This window comes from Cervus elaphus, chromosome 32 (genome assembly GCF_910594005.1).
Source record: "Cervus elaphus chromosome 32, mCerEla1.1, whole genome shotgun sequence".
Lineage (NCBI taxonomy): Eukaryota > Metazoa > Chordata > Mammalia > Artiodactyla > Cervidae > Cervus > Cervus elaphus.
Genome location: NC_057846.1, coordinates 45,798,903 through 45,824,551, shown reverse-complemented (window position 1 = coordinate 45,824,551; position 25,649 = coordinate 45,798,903). Strand labels below are relative to the sequence as shown.

Genomic DNA, 25,649 nt, shown 5'->3' with positions numbered 1-25,649 from the left:
TTCCTCCTCTGATACTTCCTTCCTATTGTAAAAAAAAAAAAAAAAAATTTGGAAGCACAGATTTGATCATGTTAATTCCCTGCTTAGACTACTTTCCTAAGGATGCTGGGGACTGGTGAGGCATCCAAAATCCTCCACGTGACAAAATGAGACCATTCATCATTTGGCCTTTGCGCAGCACCAGATGCAGAGGCTTCCCTGGTGTCTCAGCAGGTAGAAGAATCTGCCTACAGTGCAGGAGACGCAAGAGGTGGGGGTTTACACAGAGTGAAGTAAGTCAGAAAGAAAAACACCAATACAGTACATAAACGCATGTATATGGAATTTAGAAAGATAGTAACGATGACCCTATATGAGAGACAGCAAAAGAGACACAGATGTATAGAACAGACTTTGGACTCCATGGGAGAAGGCGAGGGCGGGATGATTTGAGAGAATAGCATTGAAACATGTATATTATCATATGTGAAACAGATCTCCAGTCCAGGTTGGATGCATGAGACAGGGTGCTCGGGGCTGGTGCACTGGGATGACCCAGCGGGATGGGATGGGGAGAGAGGAGGGAGGGGGGATCAGGATGCGGAACACACGTACACCCATGGCTGATTCATGTCAATGTATGGCAAAAACCACCACAATATTGTAAAGTAATTAGCCTCCAGTTAAAATAATTAATTTAAAAAAAAAAGAGGTGGGGGTTTGATCCCTGGGTCGGGAAGATCCCCTGGAGGAGGGCATGGCAACCCACTCCAGTGTTCTCGCCTGGAGACCACCATGGACAGAGGAGCCTGGCGGGCTGCAGTCCATGGTGCTGCAGAGTCAGACACACGGCTGAAGCGACTTAGCGTGTGCACTCACACACAGCTCCACAGAGGGATGTTTCCCGCCTTTCACAACACCGTGTACTCGAGTCGCACCCGATGAGGTATGCGTGGCTCCGACATCAGCGCCACCTCCTCTCCCTCCTGGCCTCACTCTGCTGGGCGGCCCCCTTTCCCACACCCCTCCTGCCGCCCAGCCTGTGAGCGTCTCCCTCACCCCCAAGGCCAGGCCCTGTCCGGAGCCTGCACGGTCCTCTGGGCTTAGCCTACATGTGCCTCTGATCAAATTGTGTTACAATTCCTTGCTTGTTTATATTTACCAATTGGATTCTGGAGACTGCCTGGGTTTCATTTGTCTTTCTATTTCCAGAGCCAAAAATAGTCTCTGAGGTACAACAGGCACATGATATGTACTTATTAATAAACGTTCTGTTGATAACCACAATATCGGCTGTGTAGAGGAGCGAGTTAATATCAAGACCTGGTTGATCATAGCCAGATGAAACTCTATTATTGCACCGATACGAAATTCACAAAGCCGTCAGAGTAGCTTCCAAAACCCTTAACGAGTCAGTGGGAACAGCGGCCCTGCGGATAGGCTTAAAACTGGTAGACACGGCTTGCATGCAGTGTCCTTAGAACAGAGTCGGAAGCAGGAAAGGAGCGCCGTAAAATGTGACCTGCAGAAACATCGACCTGGTAAGAGCAGAGCAGCTCAAGTGAACACCCCCGAAGAGAGTTCTCGCAGGCTCTGTCTGCGTTCTCTAGGAAAACCACCCGGGTCCACTCAGGTCCTCCCAAGGGTGGCGAGGGTCCTGCCTCACCGCACTGTCAAAGCGGGCCCCTGAGAATGCTTCCAGCATCACACAATGAAAAGTTCAATGAATGAATGAATAAAAAGCTGGTTTCCAAGGCAGGACATCTACCATTAGCCAGGTATTTAAAAAATATGAACTGTTAGGAAAAACAAAACAAAACAAAAAACCAAAAATAAAAGTGAGGCTGGTGTAACTGAGTAGTGAACTAATTTTAGAAACGAATTCAAAATTGTGTGTCCACCCCATCTCAAGTCCGTCATGTCTGCTCCCCACACAAAGTGTAGAGGCCACGGGCATGCTGCATTCTGCCCCCTTGACAACAAGGCCCTTCGGGGCGAGGTCGCATCCTTGCCCCCAGAATATGGGGCATTATTCAAATACAAACAGTAAGACTACTTTACAAAGTGTGAGATGACAAAGTGTAAAGACCAAAATGCCCTACCTGAGACAATTTTGTTGTGGTGGCAGGCAGCAGTGGGCGACTAAACTTCTTCTGAGACCCAATGGCTGCTGGAAACGGTGGTGCCGAAAACACAGCGGCGACACAGTTAATCTTGTTTATCCATCCCTGCATTTCCTCCGGACTCCTAGGAGACACAGGAACATTTATGTCAGGGTATTTCCACACCTAAGTGCATGACATCCCGCCCATTTCTCACTATTGATCTAAAATGACATATAAAATCATTCATTCTTCTTGGGACGAATAATCCCTGGCAAAACTTCACTGGAGAGGAACATTTTCCACAGCACTCGCCATGGCAACGAAAGGCCCTGGAACGTATGATCATCACAGAGTAGGACTGTGACTGCCCCCCGAGGATATAGAGGAAACAAAGCAAAATCACCCCACAGTAAGTATTCATTAAACCCCTGACTTTCTATTTGATGCTGATACTAGGCTAGTCCGAAATTAATTTTAAAATTAACTCATCTGTTCTAATCACGTAATTTGATTTTAAAATGCAACTGAGGGATAAACTGATAGAGGGAATATAAAGAGGTATACACACCCACTTTGGAAAGTAATACGGACAATTTCTTGCAAAATTAACTCTAAATTTATCAGCAATTCTACTCCTAGGTATATACTTACTCAAGAGAAATAAAAACACATAGGCACTAAGAGATTTGTATGTGCATATTCACAGGAGCATTATTTCTAAGCATCAAAAAGGAGAAACACTCTAAATGTCCACCACCTAGTGAAGGAATGAACACAGTGAAGCCTGTATCCTTACGAGCATCATCTCCCAGCAGCAGAGGTGTGGAGAGCAGAGACAGGCCACGGTCTGGACAACCCCAGACCTTTATGCGGAGTAACAGAAAAGCCCACATACTCTACGCCTGCAGGTATATGGAAAAATCCAGAAAAGGGCGTACAAGAGGAGACCAGTGGTGTCCGGGCCAGGGGTAAGAACGGTACAGGGGCTCAGTCTCTGTAGGGTGATGGAAGTGTTCTCAAGCTGGACAGGGTTGCCCGATTCTGCAAATTCACTAACCGTCACTGTGAACTTAGAAGTTGTGAGGTGCAGCGCGATAGGACACAAACATATCCACCTGAGAGGGTGTGGAAATCTCCTGAGGTCAGCGTCACACCGTGAACTTGTACGTCATGTTTGTGGAGCCCGGCGCTGACAGCGCTTGTGAACTCGTGAACGAATGGAAGAAACAGATCCGAACTAGGTGAGATACCCGCCAGCTATACAATCAATACAAAGATGGACAAAAAGTCAGCCCATCTAAAAACCCCTTTCTGCACGATTCCCTGAAAGCAATCACGCTGAGCTGACAGCACACCGGGGGTCTCCCTCACTGTGCCCCACACGCTTCTCTTTCATCGGACTCAATTCTGCATCAGTTATATTTGGAGTAACCAGATCTCCTGAGTTATCATATCCGGCACTTTGAGACATTTAAAAACAATAATGCTGGGGAACAGAATAATTTGAAGGACTTTCATGACTAATAGCCGTAATTATGCATCTGGCAGTGGTTCCCTTGGGTGTTAACTGTCTTACTCCCACACTAAAAATATCCTGTGTAACTGGGGTTTCCTCACAACTTCCTCCTCACCGGATGTCAGCAGTTTTACACCTTTGCAAGCTCAGCATCCACAGACTGCCAGAGAACCTGTTCTTGCTCTCATTCCCCTTTCTCATCTTCCACTGTTTTCATCAACAAGCACGCAGACACCCATGTTTACTATCTTGACGTCAAACGTCATGCCAGTGCCAAATGCGGTCACCTGGCAGGGCTGGGTTGAGAGTGGTTCTGAAGTCAAGCTCAGGCTGTCAAAGGCACGCCGTGAGTAATTAACAGCGCCTGCCATGGAAACCGATGCGATGTCTGCGACTAAACTGCCTGTTTTAGAGGCTCAGTTCTAAAAATCCAAAGCTTCTCACATCACAAATCCAGAATTCTCCACGTGAAGTGTTCCAGCCCTCATCTGAAGGCTGTCATGGACTCCTTACTACATAGGCAACCCACCCTGCTTCCATGCCCACAGTATGATTTTATCTTTTCCTTCTAGTTTAATCACACACTCTTAGAGCTCAGAAGGAGTGAGGAGAGAGAGAAAAGGAAATGAAATCCACACTTATTGCAAGGCCTCTGTGCGCCAGGCACTGTGTCGAGGCTCTGGGCATACCTGATCTCATGTGCCTGTCACAGCACCCTGTGAGACGTGTGCTAGGGACACGCTGAGGCTCACAGAGGTTAAACCGCGGGCCATGACAACGGGTTAGGCGACGGTCGGGACCTGAGCCCCGGCCTCCTCACTCACTGTGTGACGGGACTTGCACTAAACCCCTGGTCTTCTTTATGAGGATGTTACATTCCGGAGCTGGTAAGGGGCTGGTCACAGGGCGGCTCCAAGGAAGCAGAAAGCTTGCCCCAGGGTTTCCATTTCTTAGTCTAGTTTCCTTAGATCGTTGTCTCTCTATTGTAGCCAGTTAATGACTTTGACTCAGCAAGTGTGCCCTGTAGATCCCGATTCTCTTTCTTGGTGTAAAGTGGTGCTCTGCAAACTAAAACTGCAAACCAAACCAACCAATGAAACCTACTGGGCTTGAAAAAGCAAGACCCTCCAGTCAGCCGTCTTCAGCTTGAGCACATTGGGCTTCTTCTCATAGTCGGTGGCCTGGGACGCCAGCGCGTGGTGCACGCTCACAGCGTTTTTCAGGTCCTCCTCTGACAGGGCCTTCTCTGGCTTATATTCGTCCTGTAGGCAGACATGAAGAAAGCAAAGACATGTTCAGACTTCATCTTCTCTTCTCTTTTTAAAACCGATTAACTGCAAGAAAAAGTTTGGAAAGTCCATGAAGGTGCATGAAAAAACTGAAGTGAATGGCAGGTAAAAACAACTCCATGCTACTTCATTAATGTCACCAAACATCCCGTGCTTTGAAAAGCATTCTCAGAATGAGAAAATACACATTATACCAAAGGCTCACTTTTGCAAAAGCTGATATATAATAATTAAAGGAAGGTCAATGATAAAATATCTATCATACATGTTTTACAGTGATTTGAAATGAAGCGAGGTCTCATAGGGCGATTTTGTTTCAGAGACAAATGGACACCCATCAGAAGTGAACTGACGGTGAAAACCGGGCCACTGTCTGCTCTAAAGACTCCACGTTTTCCTTCTACTTTCTTTTGAGGCTAATAATATGAAGGAAAAAATGAACAGTAAAATGAAATAATTTCTCCAGCTGTACTCTGAAAGAAAAAAGGAAAAATCAGCTTAATCTTAAGTCAGGAGAAAGATTAGTTCTATTGTCATAAATTTGAAAAATGAGTAAAATTACATTAAAAAGGAGGGTGTCATGGATAGATCCAATTTTATCTTCGAGCATGATCCAGACACAATTCATAGAACTTACAAAGGTTCTTTTTGTATAGCTTCCCCCTAAACATAACTTAAAAAAAAAAAAATCCCAACTAGTAGGAAAATGTGATATTATTATTGTTCTATTATTATTATATCGAGTCATTTCCATGGGTTCATAAGAATAAAAAAGACCTGAAAACCAATGGAAGTATAGTAGACATTACAAACCTTTATAGGAGACAGTTTTTACTATTAAGTTCCTCTCTCCTCTTCCCATATTTTATAATATCAAACAAGATGCTATAAACGTGCACTTCTTCTATAAAGAACACATACTCCTCACCTTCTAATTAGTAGCAAAAGCCTTTTAGTAGCAAAAGGAAGACTTGGTCTATTCTATTATCACAGTTTCATTTTACAAATTTTCAAAAAAACCGTTATCCTCTCCCACATCTCCTCCTCCCTTCCCCGTGGCCCCAGCACAAACCAAGCATCCAGAGGTACTCTTGCCATCAGTTCAAAGCGAGTCAGAGAGAGACGGCTGCTGATGTCCCTGAGAGCGCTGAGGCCACGGGGAAGAGCCTAAGACACTCAGTTCATACCAACAGGAAAATCACACAGCTTATAACACCAAGTGACAAAATCACTACTCTAAGATCGCCACAACGCTATTTTATTAAGCCTCGGAGATTAAGAACTGACGTCAACAGTAACCACACCCAGTGCCCACAGCCAAGGCTTTTCCGTCCACGGTAACCTCTCTGCTCCGCTCTGCCCAAGGTCCCCCTCTTCTCTTCAGGACGCCTGTCCCACCACACCGGAGGTTAAGAGCACAGGTAGGTGCCTGGAGCCGGACCCACTTCTTCAACGTTTCCATGATCTTAGATTAATTAATTCACTCATTAAGTTTCATTTTCTTTGAGAAGGAGCGATATCTTCTTCATAGAGCTGTAGGATGAAATTCCATGAGATCTTGTTTTTAAACTTTAATAATGTTCAAAGTGGATAGTAAGCACTTAGATGTTACTTGATATAGCTCCTAATAATAATTTTTAGTAGCATATAGCTTGAACTTGTATTTTATAAGGACAAACTTGTGAGTATCAAACTTTCTGCTTACATACCCTGTAAACGCACATTTGTAACCACCTTTATTGTCTTTCCTCTTTACACAGAGGAGTCACGCTTAGGGTTGATCCGTACTCCAGATCAACCTCCACCAAACCCCTCCTAGGATCTTATTTCCCTGGTTATTATCTTTCCACTATATTTTAAATCCTTGTTTGTCTATGGGCTTCCTCCCCACAGCCTATAAACACCCTCAGGGTCTCTCTTATATTTGTAAGATAATAGTCCCTCCTGAATATCACTTCCTCCTCTAGCCATCACCTCTCTTTTTCCTTTATATACAACTAGTCAGGAGTCCACATGAACTATTTTTATACATTAATTTCCAGTTTACGCTTTAACCCACTAGAGCCTGGAGTCCATTTCCACACTTCCCTGAATCTGCTCTAGCAAAGGTCAGCAATGACCTCCTGACTGCAAAATTTAATAGAGTCTTTACAGCTTTCAACTCACAGCAACCAAGGAAGTCAGCAGTTCTCCTGAAATTCTTCACGGCTTCCCCTCCCACTTCTCTCCGGTACCTCTCCCCCTCTCTGACCATGGTTCCGGCACCTCCTCGCCGGCATGTCCACCAAGCATCCGCTCTGCCGCTGGCCTTTGTCCTTTCTCGTCCTGGAGGCGCCCCCTGGAATGACCACAACTGCAGGCGACCCTGGAACGTTGCGTAGCAGGGGGAACGGAAAATCCACACAGGACTTATCATCTGCCTCCCGTTTATGCAGGTCCTTCCCATCTTCCGCCCCTCTGTGTCCATGGTTCCGTGTTAGCGAATTCAGTCTCCCATGAATCACGCAGTACGTACTGCTCCTGGCTGAAAAATCCGCCAACAACGGAAACTGCACAGCTCAAACTTGCGGTCTTCAGGGTTAAACTCCACTCTTGGCAGCGCAGGTCCTATCTATATCACAATGCCTGACATACTGCTGCGGATGAATAGGAAAAGAACGACCAACCCTCAGCCATTAGCACTGGGTGACTTGGACCTTTGGAGCAACTATACATATTCCTGGAGCATATTCTCTCTGACCTCATTCTTCAAGCTTAAAACCAAGCTTAAAGGATGATGTTCCTGGAACACTCTAAAAGTGCTAAGAGTTTTAAATGAACATTTATTACCGCTGTAATTAGAAGCGAACAGTAATTATCAACTTGGGAGAACCGCACCATGGTTTCTGAAGAGGAGCCTATTCTCAGGCAGTTTCCTAAACCCTAAGGTCTCTAATACTGGAAGGAAAATACTGTACAGGACAGAAATGGAAGATAAGCTCTATTTAATGAGGATGAAACCAAAGTCTAGGAATTTTAAGTCTAACATGGGCTTCCACTCTTTTAGTTAATGGTAATATCATTTTATCATTTAAAAAAAAGCACAAAATACAAACAAAATACATTTGGCATTCTGAATTCCTACTAGAGAATGTAGCTCCAAGTCCATACAAAATGAAAATGCAGGGTAGACTGGAAAAGTTAGAGCTGACAACTGAATAAAAAGAAGAGACTTTATTCTGCAGAGCTCATTCTGACATCTTTACTTTTCACGGCTTAAAGTTGAAGATGGTGTTTAATGATGGTATTGGGAAAGAAGAAATAAAGGAAAAATTATCATAATCAAACCATTTCAAACCTAAGACTCTTGGCTATGCAAACTAAATGAGAAAAGAGAGCAAGATAAATTCAATCAAGAAATTTTCTATAAAAAAGGAAAATGCTCTATGACACCTAATAATTACTAGCTATTTTCTCAAACAAATGAAGGGTGGAAATGATGCCCCAGAACACATTACTCTCCCCTGTGTTCACTGCAATCCACGTCTTTTATCCAGGATGACTCACTGGAGCTCTCTACCACCCTGATGAGCACCAAGCATGTGATTTCACAATGCTGTTTATTTAAAATGCATTTAAAGCATGAAACGAAAAGCTTTATCCTTTCTCTTAAGAAGCTTGTTAATTAAATGTCATGTGAAGTTGGATCATAACACACTAACGCAAAGATCATCTACATGTGTACAAACAATAGGTTGGCGTCAAGTCTGAAAATCTGTACCCTCAGGTGAGTATAAAGTCCAACTTGGAAAGTGACCAAACGTCAACTGCTACTCACCAATGTGAATTTAAAAATGCTCAGATTCCAGTTTACAGAGGATAAGGCACAAGTGCACTACCTCATTAAAACAATTTAAAATAAAGGTGAAATAGCCTTGATTTCCACTGAGAGAATACAGTTGTGAGAGAAGTGAAGACATTCTTGAGAGCCTATGAGGATTTAATAAAAACGTCAGTAATTAAACTGGATCCTAAGCTGTGTATTAATTCTTAATTTTTAAAAAGGCATTACAAACATTTTTCATAATTTGATGATTATCTTTAAAAAAATTCTGTATATTCCTGGTTAGATGTCATTCTAAAAATTATTCAGCTTCATTTTTCTTTTACCATGGAGCACGCTGTGTTCCCACAAATCTGGAAGGAAGGCGTAATGGGAAATCAAACGAAGGCATGTTTCAGCCCATCACTCTAATCAGATATCTGAAAGTCACTTCTTCATAGAATGTTAAGACTGAAAGGAGCTTCAAGGATCATTTCAACTAATTTTCTCATGTTAGATAAGCGATTTTAAAGTCAGAAAAGTGTCTTCTATTTCTGTAAGAAGAATTAGGAAATAAGCAACTGAAAGTCAAAGGACTGTATTTGTTCATGTTGGTTTGCTCGGTTCGGCGGACACTGCACCGTCTCCACATTGCGCCGATGAGGACATGTGGGCTCCAGCAGAGGACTGGACCTGTCCGCAGGGGACACAAGGAGGGCTGCTCACAGACACGGTGGGGCTGGAAGCACTTGGGATGCTCTCTCAGTCAGGTCTCTGACTTCAGGGACACACAGGACATTTCTAGGACAAACCAGGTGAGTGAACCAGGAAGTGAGGATCTGCCTGTTAATGATCACACAACTGAGGCTGGGAGAGAATTAGAGCAGACAGCTACGACCAGCGCTTTGAAAGGCCTTCCAAGTGGCTCAGAGGTTACGAATCAGCCCGCAGTGCAGGAGATGCAGGTTTGATCCCTGGGTCAGGAAGATTCCCTGGAGAAAAAAATGGCAACACACTCTGGGATTCTTGCCTGGGAAACCCCTTGGACAGAGGAGCGTGGTGGGCTACAGTCCACGGGGTCGCAGAAGACTTGGATGAGACTTGGCGACTAAACAACAATACAGCCCTTTGGAAAAGCATACAGGATTCTCTGACTCAGTATCTGAAGAAACTTAAAAGGTTTTAACATTTTTAAAAAGAAGAAACATCTCAGCACCTTCCTTACTCCTTGAAGGTGAAAGCTGCTCAGTCATGTCTGACTCTGTGACCCCACGGACTATACAGTCTGTGGAATTCTCCAGGCCAGAATGCTGGAGTGGGTAGCCATTCCCTTCTCCAGGGGAATCTTCCCAACCCAGTGACTGAACCCAGGTCTCCGCATTCCAGGCAGGTTCTTTACCAGCTGAGCCACCAGGGAAACCCAAGAATGCTGGAGTGGGTAGCCTATCCCTTCTCCAGGGGATCTTCCTGACCCAGGGATCGAACTGGGGTGTCCTGCATTGCAGGCGAATTCTTTACCAGTTGAGTTACCAGGGAAGCCCATCCTTACTCCTTGAATATTTCTAACTAACACAGTGACCAGGGTTTCCTCTTGGTTCCCGCACTTGGCACTGTCTATGACAGCGTGATGTGTGCCCATCATCACCCACCCACCAACGCTGAGTGCAGAGCCCTGGAGACCAAGTCAGTGTCGAATACGTGTTTCCTGCCCTGACTTTCACATGACTGGTGTGGGTATAATATTTACTGCAAGGAAGGGAGGGAGGAGGGAAGGGAGACAGGGAGAGAAAGGCACCGCCTAGGCGCCCAGGGAGCAAACGAGAGGAGAGGTTTGCGTTCTGGACCCGTCTCACACTCGAGTGGCTTGGGAAAGGGCACAGAACACTGCAGCTCCTCTTCGTGTGGGCATGAGCCAACTGATAGGATAAACTAGCTTCTGTTTGCCAGACCCTCCGAACGTGCTTTTAAACAAGCCTTCGGAGCACAGCCTGTGTGACTTGAACTCCAGATTCCAATTGCAATGTCTTTTTATGACTAGACAGTCCTAAAACATTCTGATTACGTTTGAAATATGCCTTATATAGTGGCCACATTGCTTGGCTGAAATGGGTCATTCATCTGACTCATAACTAACAAAAACTCAGATATGATCACGTAACGCCGCAAAACCTAGTTAACTTCTGTTTCACGCACTTTCCATTGTTTCAGAGAATGAGAGAGGGGTCCAGATGGCCCTGCAGGGTGTGACAGGGCACAGAGCCAGCAGTTCCACCATAAAATAAATAAATAAATAACTAAATGAATGTGCCCTGGGCACCCAGGACAGCTCTTTGCTATCGGGGTCCCGGTCAGAGTCGGCCAGCTCCTAGCACCTGCTATCAGTCTGGGGGCCTGGTCTTCAAAGCTTCCTTCTGCCTGGCCCAGGCTCACTCTGCACTTGCCATCTGTACTTCAAACACTGCAACAAACAACTCCCTTCCCAATCCAAAATGCTTACATGCAAGTGAAACGAATCTCTCTCTCTCAAGAAATCCAAGGAAACCATGGAAGATTTTGCATCAAGAACCAAGAGTTCCCAGTATACCAAGACAGGAAACTAAATTTTTAGCTAACTGAAATTGTTTTTACATTTGAAAGAGATGCCAAAGGCAAATATATTCTGGTCTGAATATCTGTTTTCTAGACTCTAGAGATAAAAGACATCAGAATATTCTCTAGGGACTTTCCTGGTGGTCCAGAGGTTAACAATCTGCCTTGCAATAAAAGAAGACACACAGGTTCAATCCTTGGCTGGGGAACTAAGATCCCACATGTCACAGAGCAACTAAGTCCACAAGTCACAAGTACTGAGTCTGGGCACTGAAAAGAGTCCAAGCACCGCAACAAAAGATCCCACACGAGGCAACGAAGACCCCACGGGCCACCGCCAAGACCCGAGGCCGCCAAAGAAAGAAACACTTTTTCTTTTTTAAAAAAGAGCATTCTTCAGAGCCTGCTGGAGAGGATACCATGGTCAAGAATTTCAGAGCCACGCACTCACCAGCCACCCACACCCCTCTCTCTTCACCATTCCATCAATCACCTGATGATTTATTTTAAGGAAAACATAGTTCACTTTTGTCACAACCAGACCGGTAACAAAAATACCATCATAAAGCTTACCAAAAAAGACTTGCAAGAAAAGGACAGACCCAGGGGGGTCAGACACAGAGCCCTTGACTGAAACCCACAGAGACCTTCTGAAGCTCTGTGACAGCAAAGACGCATCGCAGCATGTGGCCGGCAGATGCCTCAGTCCTGGATAACAGGACGGCAGAAAGCTGATACCTGTGTGTTGACAAGCGATGGATCTTCCCCACCCAAAATTTCATCATTTTGTCATCAATCCACAGCAATTTTAAAATTTCAAAGCATATATGAGCTGTTATATTAAAATGATATTAGACTCCTCTGCTGTGAACACTTCATATTTCAATAAAAATAAATAGCTCTCCATCGGGTAATACACTTCCCAAGCCTGGTCTCAGGGGCACTGTGAGCACCATAACCAAACACGGACAGGAGTGCGTTTCTGCTCAGCTGGAAAACAGACAGGACCACTTGCTTCACCACAGACGCTGCACTGGGCTCTGCCGAAGAGAAGTTCTAGAAACCGCAGTCCGTTATGCACACAGCTTTTCCCCTTTTCCCCCGATGTTTTCTCCAGCTCACCCATACACTGGGTTGTTCCTGTGTCCCTTGCCATTCATTGCATAAAACCTCTATCACTGTAAGGCCAAGCTCTTCTGGGGGGTGGACACCAAGTTGGTTTCTCAATCCTCCCAATATGATGTTTTGTAAACGGTTCTGATGACACTACTGCAATTTTCTGTGGGTTTCCTTTTTGCTGGAAAGTCAGAGGCAAACATGATGAGTAGGGGGAGGGGAGGGGCCAGAAAGGGAAGGAGGCGGTCATGAGGCTGGCAGGTCGTGTGTAAGCTGGAGAAACAAGACAAGGGCTCGGGACCACGTCAGGAGCTGTCTAGGGGAAAGAAGGAAAGAAACGGATCTATTTAACTTGCAAGAGAAGAGACCCTGGGGATCCAGGATGTGCAGGTCACAGGAAGGGGGGTATCATGGGGGCATGGAGGGGTGATCAGGGAAGACCCTCCTAGAAGCAGCTGTCTGCATGCTCTCCACCCGTGTCCTCACTCACCCCCTCTGGCTTCCAAGCCCGCCACTCCACTGGAACTTCCTCGTCCCTGGATTCCAGAATGACTTTCCAATCCCTACCTTAGGTTACCTCTTTCCAGCCCGGAGTGCCACTCCAGGCCCTGAGGTCTGGGCAGCCCTCCCCCGCCCCCCATCCCGTCTCTCTCTCCTCCCGCCGCCCCCCACTGTCCCCTCGGGTCCGGTCACACTGCCTGGCCCCTCTCACAGTCCCCCTCTTGCAGGCACACACGAAAGGTCTGTGTCCCACTGTTCTCCCCACTTTCCATGCTCTGAGTGACATCACCTCCCTCACGTGAATTTTTCTGGAGGACTCTCCAGACCCCCTCCCAGCTCCTGATCTGCACATCCATAACTGTGTCAGACCGCTGATTTCAGCACCAGGAACTGAACAGCCCAGTCTGTGCTTCCCCCTTCCCGCGACTCCTACCATAGTTCACGCTACTCTGGTCTCTATGACTCCGACACTGCCCCCAACCCACACCCCATCCTAGAACCAGACTGATCGTTCTAAAATGTACATCTGATTGTGTCACACCCCATTAAAAACCCCTGGATACTCCCACACTGCTCCAAGAGAAAAGCTCAACTCCCAAGCATGGCCTCTGGGGCACCTGCAGCTCCCCGGATGCGCCGTGGTCTCTGACATCTGGGCATCCATACACGTTCCTCCCTGCCTGAATCCTTCACGCCACTAACCTCTACGTGTCTTTTCGGTGAAGGGCTAGACATCACTTCCTTTGTGAATGTTTCCATGATCTCTGCTCTTCCTGAGGCCCAGTGAACTGTTCTTCCACGGCACATCGCCTTCTTTGTAGCACATATTGAATTGCACTGAAGTGGCTTCTTTTTTGCCCACTCTTACTTCTTTTATTCATTTTTTGGGATTTTTTTTTTTATTGGAGGATAAGTGCTTTACAATGTTGTGATGGCTTCTGCCATACATCAACACCAAGCAGCCACAGGTAAACACACATCCCCTCCCTTCTGAACCCCCTTTCCACCTCCCAGCCCATCCCACCCGTAGTTGTCACAGAGTACCAGGCTGAGCTTCCTGTCACATAGCAAATTCCCACTCACTATCTGTTTACATAGGGTAATATATATGTTTCTATACCATTCTCTTTGCAGCACTGTTTACAATGGATAGGACATGGAAGCAACCTAGACGTCCATCAACAGAAGACTGGATCCAGAAACTGTGGTATATACAATGGAATATCACTCAGCTACATCTGAGTCAGCCCTAATGAGGTGGATGGACCTAGAGCCTAGTTTAGTGAAAGAAGTCAGAAAGAGAAAGACAAATATCATATACTAACGCGTATATATGGAATCTAGAAAGATGAGAGTGATGGACTCATCTGCAGGGCGGAGGTGGAGACGCAGACAGAGAGAACAGACTTGTGGACACAGTGCGGGGAGGAGGTGGGGGACGAACTGAGAGAAGAGCATGAAATGGCTTTTTATTTGTTGACCTTTTCAGACAGAGCGTAAGCTCCTCTAGAGGCTATAATTTGCTCTCAGGCATACGTGCAGTGCACAGAGTTCTAGAAAACCACTGCGGTCCTGACCTAAAGATGCACGCACTACTGGTTTGCTTCCTGTGAGGGTCTGAGTCAAGGTGACAGTTTGTCAACCTAAGGTCAGCTGATAATAGACGCTTGACTTTTAAGTGCCAACCTGGGAATCATGAAATGATTGAAATGCTGACATTTCTATGATTGTTCATGTTTCCTGGTAACAAAAAGGAAGACTGTCTGAAAGTGGGTCTGAATTAGCAAATCTTAAAAGGTTAGTTACACAAAGTACAGATGATAATTAGAGATAGTCTCACATTCCAACACAGGGGAGGTGGCATCAGGCAAGGGCCATGACGGACAGAGGAGAATCACCGATCCTGACCAGAGCAGGAAGCTGCGTTCAGGAAGCAGCTCCCGCATACTTGCTGTGTGTTAGCCAAAAGTTAGGGGTTCCCTGATGGCTCAAGTGGGAAGGAATCGGCCTGCCAATGCAGGAAATGTAGGTTTGATCCCTTGTTGGGGAAGATCCCCTAGAGGATGAAATGGCACACCATTCCAGTATTCTTGCCTGGAGGATTCCATGGACAGAGAAGCCTGGAGGATTACTGTCCGTGGGGTCACAGAGAGTCAGACAAGACTGAGCACACACATGAACACTGGGGTGCCTGTGAGATCGGAGTTCAATTGTCAATAAACTGTGGAAGAAAATGAAAATGACAGAAACCCAGTTTACTTGCTAAATATTTGGATTTCTGGATCTAGCCCATGAAGTCACAAAGAGTCATACATGTCTTAGCAACTAAACAATAACGAGCAGCCAGAAGTTAGTGGAATCTGGTTGATGTGGTAAACGGTAAGAAAAAGTTCTCCAGAATCATTTGTTTTAAACTTCCAGTAGTTGGAAAAGACATACAATAGAGCTATGTGTTTATATAAGAATTGCTCGTTGTTCAGTTGCCAAGTTGTGTGACTCTTTGCAGCTTCATGGACTGCAGCATGCCAGGCCTCTCTGTCACCCACCATCTCTCAGCGTTTGCCCAAGTTCATGTCCATTAAATTGGTGATGCCATCCAACCATCTCATCCTCTGTCACCCTCTTCTCCTTCTGTCTTCAATCTTTCCCAGCATCAGGGTCTTTTCCAATGAGTCAGCTTATACAAGAATAATCTAATGGAAAAAACACTAGCATGGTTCCGACCACCCTGCAGAAGCCTGAGGAGGCAAACCAACCTCTGAGCCTCAGCTTCTTAATTTAAAAAATGGAGACAATATCCTCCTGTAAAGTTGTAGGGCTCAAATATAAAAAGTACCCCCAAAACTACATCATACTAACAAACCCATGTTATTTCTGGCTGAATGATCACTACAGTAAGTGGGCTCAATAAGTCTGCCAGTCCCTTCTTGCCTCAATGAGGCAGGATGCTCAGATTTGGGATGACTGTTCCCTTAGATACTATATACAAAGCAATGCCCTGTAAAGATGTGTGTGTATGTGTGTGTGTGTGTGTCTTTGTGTGTTCAGGGGGCATGCAACAGAGAGAGTTGTAAGCAAACAGGCAGGGATATGCACCTTAGAGGCATGAGACCTTTGTGAAGCCTTAGGTTTCCTAAGGAGTCACTGAAAGCCTTCGTGCGGAGCCTGTTTGTGCTGGGACGGGAGGAGGGGAAGCCTGGCCGAGTGGGGGTGGAGAGGCTCGGAGCATCTGCCTGGTGTAGGCTCAGCTATGCCTGGTTTTCCTTCTGGTGACTGTGGGGTTTTTTTCGGTGGTGGTGGTTTTTACTACTATTCTCACTTTTAATGAGGAAATACTAATTGGGTAAAAATCATTGGGTCATTTCTTTTTTTTCTTTTTTACATATTTATTTATTTATCTTTGGCTGTGTAGGGCCCCAGTTGCAGCATGCGGGATCTTTTGGTGGGCTCAGTTGCCCCCGCCAGCATGTGGGATCTTAGTTCTCCGACCAGGGATTGAACCCGCTTCCCCTGCCTTGGGAGGCAGATTCTTAACCACTGGACCATCAGGGAGGTCCCTAGGCTATTTCTTAGCTGAGAAATCTTGATGACAAGTTTTAAGTAACTGATGAGCAATCGATAATGGAATGGGGCCCCAAGCCAACCGCCCTGCAGTGGCAGAGGCGACGTGTGTCTGTGTGTGGCGTGTATGTCTCAGAGTGAAAGCAGGGTGGGTTTCGATGTCTTCAGGAGACTTATTTGGTTCCTTTAGTTAGGGGAGCAGAGGCCCTGCTTCCTTCGGTCTCACAGCGCTGCCCCCCTCTTTTAGGAGCCACGGTCTGGCAGCCACGGTGGGCGGGGTCGAGGTGCGGGACCTGCCCACCTGGGAGAACACGGGGGTGGGGGGAGGAGTCCCTGGGAAGCTCTGATGCTGAGAAACGGATCTGGGCAAGCTGCTAGGTGCTAAGTCACTTCAGTCGTGTCCGACTCTGTGCGACCCCATCCCTGGGATTCTCCAGGCAAGAACACTGGAGTGGGTGGCCATTTCCTTCTCCAATGCATAAAAGTGAAAAGTGAAAGTGAAGTTGCTCAGTCATGTCTGACTCTTCGCAACCCCATGGGCTGCAGCCTACCAGGCTCCTCCGCCCATGGGATTTTCCAGGCAAGAGCACTGGAGTGGGGTGCCACTCCACTAGGTGTGGAAAAAGATGATGGCGGTAGAATGTGTGTGCTGGCGAGACCCTGGAGAACACGCCCCATCCGATTATCTTCACCCCACCCGCCTGGCATGGCCTGACCCCGACCCAGGCTGAGCAAGACTCTGCCACGCTGAACCAAACCAGTCTGGGGCTAGAGGAAAAGTATGCCTCTTTTTCATTATCCTTCATCCAGATAACAGAGAAGTGGCTACAGGCTGTAAGGAGAGGAAAGGGTGAGCTGTCTTCTCAGCTGTACTTGAATCCCAGGAGGTTACGTGGACGAGCACCATGCCCTCCCGGGAGCACAGTCACCCGGCGGGGACGAGCTGGCACACAGCGGGACGCTGTCTGGATCCTCTGGGGGCCTGGGGGTGGGGGAGGGCAGCACCCAGCTCACCCTCAAAGGGTCTGACATTCTTCTGGGGGAGAAAACTTCTTCCTTGGTAAAATAGACAGTTCATAAACTGAACTGTGACACCGTTTCTTTCACATTCATGATTCACTAGCTACTTGAAACATAAGTTTTCATCATATTTCTACTCCTGGCTACCCTCTGTCCAGCCTGTAAAACAAAAGTCAAAAGCTGTTTGGGACTACCCTGCTGGTCCAGTGGTTAAGACTCTGCCTACCAATGCAGGGGCTGGAGGTTTGGTTCCTGGTGGGCAAGCTAAGATACTACACACCTTGAGGCCAAAGAACCAAAACATAAAGCAGAAGTAATACTGAAACAAATTCAATAAAGACTTTAAAATGGTCTATGTTAAAAAAAGACATCTTTAAAAAGCTGTTTTTGCCATTCTCTGACCACACCAATTCTCCCAAAACTGTTATTTCCCTTTCACTGGTTAAAAATGCACTGCACCCCCCACCCCTCCACCTTTTTCTTTAACCTTGCCTGCCTGGCAAATGCCTGATCATCCTTCAGGTATGGTGGGTTCAAGGTGTGTTAACTCCTCAGGGAGGCACTCTCTGACCTTCGCAAGAGTGGTCAGGGGCCTTATTCAGTGAGACTCTGCATTCCTCCATTAGTTTATACACTGTTTGGTGAAGGGTTAATTTCCCTGTTCCTTGTCTTGCTCTGTGGGTTCTGTGTGGCAGAGACTGTATCTTCATCATCACTGGAAGCCCAGCATTTAGCAGAATACCAAGCTCTAAACGGCTGTGTGAAGACACAACCCCCAAACTGTATAAACCCCCAATTACAATATAATTGTATCATTTATATCATTGCAATCATATAACTTTCTTTCTGGGCAGCATCTGCCACCACGTGCTAGCAGGTCAGGACTCCACAAGGTTAAGGATTAGCCAGCGGTGGGACGTGAGGAGCCCTTTGCAGGACACATGCTGAATCAGTGCGGAGCCTCCGATACACTCTATACTCTGGAGGTAATTTAAAGAGGAAGAGGTCTAGGAGCTGGCGCCTGCTGATGCTGGCAGGCAGCTCAGTGTCCGGGGGGGTACCCCTGGGGCAGTGGGCAGCAGACAGCTCCCGGTTAGCCTTACAGTGCTTGGCATTTTCAGATGTAGAGGTCCACGGGGTCTTCACATTTGCATAGCCTCTCCTTTTGCTTTTTTTTAAAAAATCTTACAAGTTAGGAAGAAACTAATAAAACACCAGAGCAGATATATCCATCCAAGAACCTGGCCTACTATGATGACGCTTCTACTGGTTGATGAGCTAGGCTCTAGGATCTGTGCAAAGTTCTGAATAGATATTAGATGACTGCTATGCTGAGACTTTAAACACGTCACATTTTTCCAGCCCCTCCTTTTCTTTCAAAGAGCACTCACAACAGTAAGAAGGGAGTTTGGCCTGGACACAGAACAGGGTGCCCCTTCTCAGGCTACGCTCCATCCGAACACAAAGTAGCAGCCCAAGAGATAACCACAGTGCTACCCGCATGCTCCTGAACAAATGCATCATTTCCTGTGGGTCCCATTTTTCACTTTACGAAAGGAATCTCACCCAGTTTTCCCCAAGTGCCCGTCTGCCACACTCTAGAGGTACCATAAATATGAAGGTGCAACCTAATTTTGTAGCTTTAATCCAACTGATGGTGACACTTCAGAATTGACAAAGTCAGTCCCTTGTCAACATACAGTCCTTTCTCTTTGATGTCTGAACGAGTCAAACAACTCATTCCCTTATCCGAGGGAGAGGACGATGAGAAAGGCAGAGCTGTTGACTTGGAAACAGCCTCTCTCTGTGCATCACCTCTGTCAAAGGCTGAATGCAAGAATGTTTTTCTCTCTTCCCAGGCTCACCCTGGGATGGAGTGGGCGGAAATCCTGTGACTAGGTATTCAATGAAATGATTTTGCCAAAGACAATTCGGCCCCTCATAGAGGTTTTAAAGAAAATGACAAAGTAAGCCAAGAGAATAGGATTGATGCTGGGGAAACAGCTGTGATACGTGAAATTTAATTTCAAAGGGCCATTCCCTGCAGAGGCAAATCTAGCTGAAAGGACCAATGTGGGCCCAGCACGTATAGACATGGTGCTTTGGCAAAGGCCAAAGCAGCTGACTTATGAATTAGAAGCTGTGCTGGCTCCACAAGGAGACAAAGACAATACAAGATACCCGGCCACCTACGAACATGAATAATCACCTAACATCAGAGTCTCTATTTCTCCAGTTGTTTGATCCCTCAAAGTAAAGTGTGCATTTTAGAAGGACGTCCCAGATCACTTTCTTTACAATCTTTGGATTTCAGCTGTCCCCATACCTATCTCTGCAAGGGAACTTAACCATGAAAGGAGCTCTAGTCCAAGGTGAAGTATCCCATAGTCTAACATCCCTTACCTAATCTATCCCAAAAGGAAGAAAACAAGAGGTTTTGTTAACATTAGACATAGTTCTCAATCTAGACATTGGAAAAAAGTGCCTGTAGAAGAGAATTATAATAGTGCTCCTTACAAAGCTGCTCTGGTAGTATGTAAAAGGTTGATATAGGACAGCCAAGGTCCTTTTAAATATTGATCTGGGCGACTCCTAAGAAACAGTGGTCTGAAAAAAGAATAATGCTTTCAATTTTATTATATAGGTCATTACGATAACATTTTGAAATGATTAAAATGAAAATAAGTCACATATGTCCCTCCCCAACACTTCTGCTTCCATCCCAAACAGTTTATTATCTCAGTGGTGCAAATGTGGATGCCCTCCCAGGCTGCTGCCCAATTCAGTATTGCCGTTATTTCAAGTGTATTTTCTTCCCCAGTGAAACACAAGTGTGGAAAGGCAGCTTTGGAGTGTGGCAAGTGTGCAAGGGCATGTGTTTGTGCACCAAAAACAAAAACCTAAAAAAATGAGGCCTTTACGTTTAAATACCCAAATGCTAATAATTACTGCAGTGAGGAAAGGCGGTGGTGGGACAGATATTGTCATAAATTACTTTGAGAGACAAGGCTGTTCAGTATTCCTTGAAGTTAATTTAGCAATAGATTTCAATAATCTCAAACAGTTCCCATTCTGTCCCTGTGACCAATGATACTTCCGAGAATCTATTCTCAAGAAATAGAGATGTGCACAGTATATCATTATTTATAACTGTAAAAAGCTGAAATGAGGGTATGTTTGAAAATAGGAAAAATTAAATTATGATAAAGCTATTTAATGGAAAATATTGTGAGCAATCAAAAATGAACGTTTTTGCAAATTCTGTAAAGAGGAAAAAGTAAAACCATTTGACTTTTAATTTCATAGTTATCAGATACTAGACTGACCAAAAAATAAGCTTCTGAAGAACTTTTAATTTTAAAATGTTTCTGTTAACAAGTAGAGTAAAAGAAAAAGTAAATCATTGTCCAAGGATTGTCAAAATGTCCAATCATTTGGACATTGTCCATTCATTGTCCAGGCCCAATCAAAGGAATAAAATAAATCTCCAGAAACTGACCATAAAAAAGAAAGGTATATAATGTATGTGATAAAGCATTAAAAATAACCATCATAAAGAGTCTCAACTGGCTCAAGAAAATGATGCATGAACAAAAAAATGAGAATATCAACAAAGAAAAAATTTAAAAATCTAAAACAGAGATTTTGAGACTAACGCATACAATGACACATTCACTAGAATCATCATCAGCAGACTTACACACGGAGGAAGGAAGCAGTGACCGAGGACAGAAGCACTGGAATTACGCAGTCAGAGGAACAAATGGGAAAAAAAACAGAAGAGTGAAAGCAGCCTAAGAGATTTACAGGACACTATCAACTGGACAAGATGCCTATTAGCAGAGTCCCAGAAGGAGAAGAGAAAAACTAACAGGCAGAGAGCTTACTGAAAGAAACAGTGGCCAGATACTTAACAAACCTGAGGAGGAAGATGGACATCCAGATCCAAGAAGCCCAATAGTCTCAAATTAAGATACCCTCACCCACAGATCTACACAAAGACACATTACAATCAAACTGTCAAGGAAAAAGTGAAGACAGAATTTCCAAATCAGCAATTAAAGAGAGGCTTGTCATATTCAAGGGAATTTCTTAAGATGTTCGCAGGACTGCTCAGCAGAAACCCTGCAGATTAGAAGAGGAGAGCAGGATGACAGATTGAGAACGCTGGTGGGTGGAGGGGGAAAGCCTGTAAACCAAGAACACTGTACCCAGCAAATGACTCCTTTAAAAGCGAAAGAGAGATGAAGAATTTCCCAGGTAAGCAAAAACTGAGGGAATGTGTCACTGCTAGATCTGACTTACAGAAAGTGTAATGAAAACAAAAGACTTTGAAATGAAAGGAAATGAAACAGCAGCACTGGGAATATAAGAGAAAGAAGATGAAATATAAATCTCACTGGTAAAGGTAAATACATAGAAAAATACAGGATAATGAAACACTCTAGTAGCAGTGAGCAAATCACAGCTAACTGTAGCACAAAAGTTAAAACAGGAAAGTATAGGAGCAACTATAAATACAAAACTTGCTAGTAGATACACAATATAAAAAGAAATAAATCCTCACATCAAGACAAATCATGTGTGAGGAGGGAAAAGAAAAAGTGCAGAGTTCTTATATGTGATTAAAGTTAAGTTGTTATCAGCTTAAAAAGGACGACTTAGAACTATAACATGTGCTATGTGAGACTCATGGTAACCACAAAGACAATACCAATGGATGACACATGAAAGGTGAGAAGGCAATCAAATTATGCTTTTATAAAATATCAACAAAACACAAGGGAGAGAATAACAAAGAAAAAGTGTCAAAAAAGCCACGAAAGAGAAAACAATTTACAAAATGCAAATAGTAAGTACTTCTGCATCAATAATTCTCTAACTGTAAATGAACTAAATTCCCCAATCAATACAGAGTCTCTGAATGGATAAAAAAAAAAAAAAAAAGACCTAACTATATGTTGTCTGTAAGACTCACTTTATGCATAAAGGTACATATAGGCTGAAAATTAAGAAATGGAAAAGGATATTCATGCACAATGTAACCAAAAGAGAGTCATACTTATTAGAGACAAAACTGCAAAAAAAGACAAAGAAGGCTATTATATAATGATAAAAGGATCAAATTACCAGGAAGCTGTAATAGTTAAAAGTACATATATACCTAATACCAGAACACACAAACATATGAAGCATATACAGACAGAACTGAAGGGAGAAACTGATAGCAATACAATAATATTGGGGAATTTCAATACAATCCTCTCAATAATAGCAGAAAATCCAGACATAAGATGAAGGAAACAAAGAATAAGATAAACACTGTAGACACAATGGACCTCAAAGACATATGAAGAACACTCCATCCAGGAGTAGAATACATGTTCTTCCAAAGTGCACACAGAGCATTCTCCTGGACAGATTACATGTTACCTTATAAAACAAGTCTCAACAAGTTTAAGACACCTGACATCATACCAAGTGTGTTCTAATCACAACAGGATGAAACTAGAAATTAATAGTTGAAAGAAAATGGCACAATTATAAGTATGTGGAAATTAAACAACATATTCCTGAATAATCAATGGGTCAAAAAAGAAATCAGAAATCAGAAAATATCTTGAGACAAAGGTACATGAAAATACAACATAAAAAAATTTATGAGATTACAGTACAAGCAACTTTATAGATTAAAAAAACAAAACAACCTAACTTTACATGTCAAGAAATTAAAAAAAAAAACAACTAAGCCCAAATTAGTAAAAGGAAAGAAACATTAAGATTAGGGCAAAAAATCAGGCCACCCAGGTCCCACAGCCAGCCACCCTGAGATCCAGCCCCACCACCAGAGGCTGACGTTATCCCTAGGACCACCTCCGAGCCCTCCAGCCAGCTGTGCCGGGACCTGGCCACACAAACCAGTAGTTAGGCAGCCGCCACAGAAGGCAGGGCTGGCCGCCAACCAGGCCAGGGGTAGCCTGCCTTCCAGTCTGCCCGCAGACTCTGCGACTGAAGAAGGGCCCAACAGCTCATAGAGCTCTCGCGACGAGAGGAGTATGCTGCTGGGTCCTGAAGGACATCTCCTAAATAAGGCCCTTCTCCAAGGTTAAGAAGTATAACCAACCTACCTAAACACATCAAGAAACATCATAATTAAAATGGCAAGGATGAAAGATAGAGGGAGATTCTTAAAATCAGAGAGAGACAAGCCGCCAGTTATGTATCAGGGAATTCCCATAAGACTATCAGCTGATTTTACATCAGAAACTTTGCAGGCCAGAAGGAAGTGGCATGATATGATTAAAGTAATGGAAGGGGAAAAGAAAACACCCTACAACCAAGAATATCTTAGGCTGTCATTTAGATTTGAAGGAGGGATAAAGTGTTTTACAGATGAGTAAACAGTTTGTCACCACTTAACTGGCTTTACAAGAAATCGTAGAGAGATTTTTCTAAGTGAAAAAAGAAAATACTATAACTAGAAATATGAGACTTATGAAAGGAAAATTCTCATTGGTAAAAGCAAACAGATAGTAAAGGCAGTAGATCAGACAGTTATAAAGCTAGTAGGAACGCTAAAAGAAAAAGTAGTGAAATCATCTCTATCCACAGTAAGTAGTTAAGGGATTCACACACGAAAAGATGTAAAATGATGTCTAAAACATTAAATGTGGTGAGAGGTGACTAAAACTGCAGGGTTGTTGGAATGTATTCAAACTTAAGTGATCATTAACTTAAAATAAACATACACACACACACAAATACACATGTTTTATATGACCTTCATGGTAACTACAAGGCAGAAATCTGTAACAGATATATGCACACAAAAAAGAAATGACTCTAAACATAACACAAAGGTAGCCATCAAATCACAAGGGAAGAAAGCAAAAGAAGAAAAAGGAACAAAAAAGAACTACAAGAGATCTCTGAAGCAACAGTATCTGATAAGGAGTTAATATCCTAAATATATAAAGATTCCATATAATCCAACATCAAAACAAAATAAAACAACAAACTGAATTATGGGCAGAAGATTTAAAAAGATATTTTCCAAAGAAGATATACAGATGGCCAACAGATGGATGAAAAGATGCTCAACATCGCTCATCATCAAGGAAATGCAAATCAAGACCACAATGAGATATTACCTCATACCTGTCAGAATGGCTGTAATCCAAAAGACAACAAATATGTGTTGGCAAGGGTGTGGAGATGGGAATCCTTGGGCACTGCTAGTGGGAATGTAAACTGGTGCAGCCACATGAAAAACAGTTTAGACATTCCTTAAAATTTAAACATTAGAACTATCATAAGATCCAGCAATTCCATTTCTGGGTAATTTTCTGAAGAAAACAAAAAGGCCATTTTAAAATGATTCGTACACTTCCAGGTTCACTGCAGCATTATTTACGATAGCCAAGATATGAAAGCAACCTGAATGTTCACTGACAGATGAATGTGGCGTGTAGGAAAACATACATGACAGAATATTACTAAGCAACAGAAGAGGGTGAAATCTTGCCATCTGTGGTAACATGGATGGAGCTAGAGGCTATGATGCTAACTGAAATATTTCAGAAAAAGACAAACTATTTCACTTGCATGTACAATCCAAAAAACAAACCCAACGTAACAAAGCAGAAGGAGAGTCACGGATACAGAGGACAAACCAGTGGCTGCCAGAGGGGAGAAGGGTGGAGGGATGCGTGAATCAGGTGAGCGAGATTAAGAGGGTAACACTTTCGTTCCCAAATAAAGGAGTCACGCAGATCAAATGTACAGCATGGGGAATACAGTCAATAAAATATAGTAACTTGATATGGTAACAGAAACTTGACTTATTGTGGTGCTCATTTTGTAATGTATAGAAAGTATCAACTCACTATGTTGAATCTTAGAAACTAACATAGTGTTGTAGGTCAACTATACTTAAATAAAACAAACAAACAAAAGAAAAATAGTAAGTGGGAGAACGGCAAAGAATATCAGGATAGCAGCCGATATTTGTCAAAGTTGCTCAGAGCCCTGTCTACAAAATGTTGGTGCCAAATGCTATGACACAGATACAATCATTAGGGAGTTTACATGGCTTCACTGTAGCCCTTGTTAGCAAGTGGACTTTATATACACAAAGGATTCATCTCAATGTAACATTAAAAAAAAATAAT

General features: G+C 44.0%; 1 protein-coding gene across 12 annotated transcripts in view; it reads right to left on the bottom strand.

The window, feature by feature from the left end:
* The window catches only part of PSD3 (pleckstrin and Sec7 domain containing 3), a 575,456-nt gene that overhangs the window by 39,636 nt on the left and 510,171 nt on the right, over positions 1-25,649 (bottom strand). For all 12 annotated transcript variants that reach the window (XM_043893683.1, XM_043893685.1, XM_043893689.1 and 9 more), the window contains 2 exons: positions 4,705-4,862; positions 2,082-2,226 (listed from right to left, as the gene is read on the bottom strand). In XM_043893683.1, the coding sequence (XP_043749618.1) occupies positions 2,082-2,226; positions 4,705-4,862 (303 nt within the window). The remainder of the gene's footprint in view (positions 1-2,081; positions 2,227-4,704; positions 4,863-25,649) is intronic.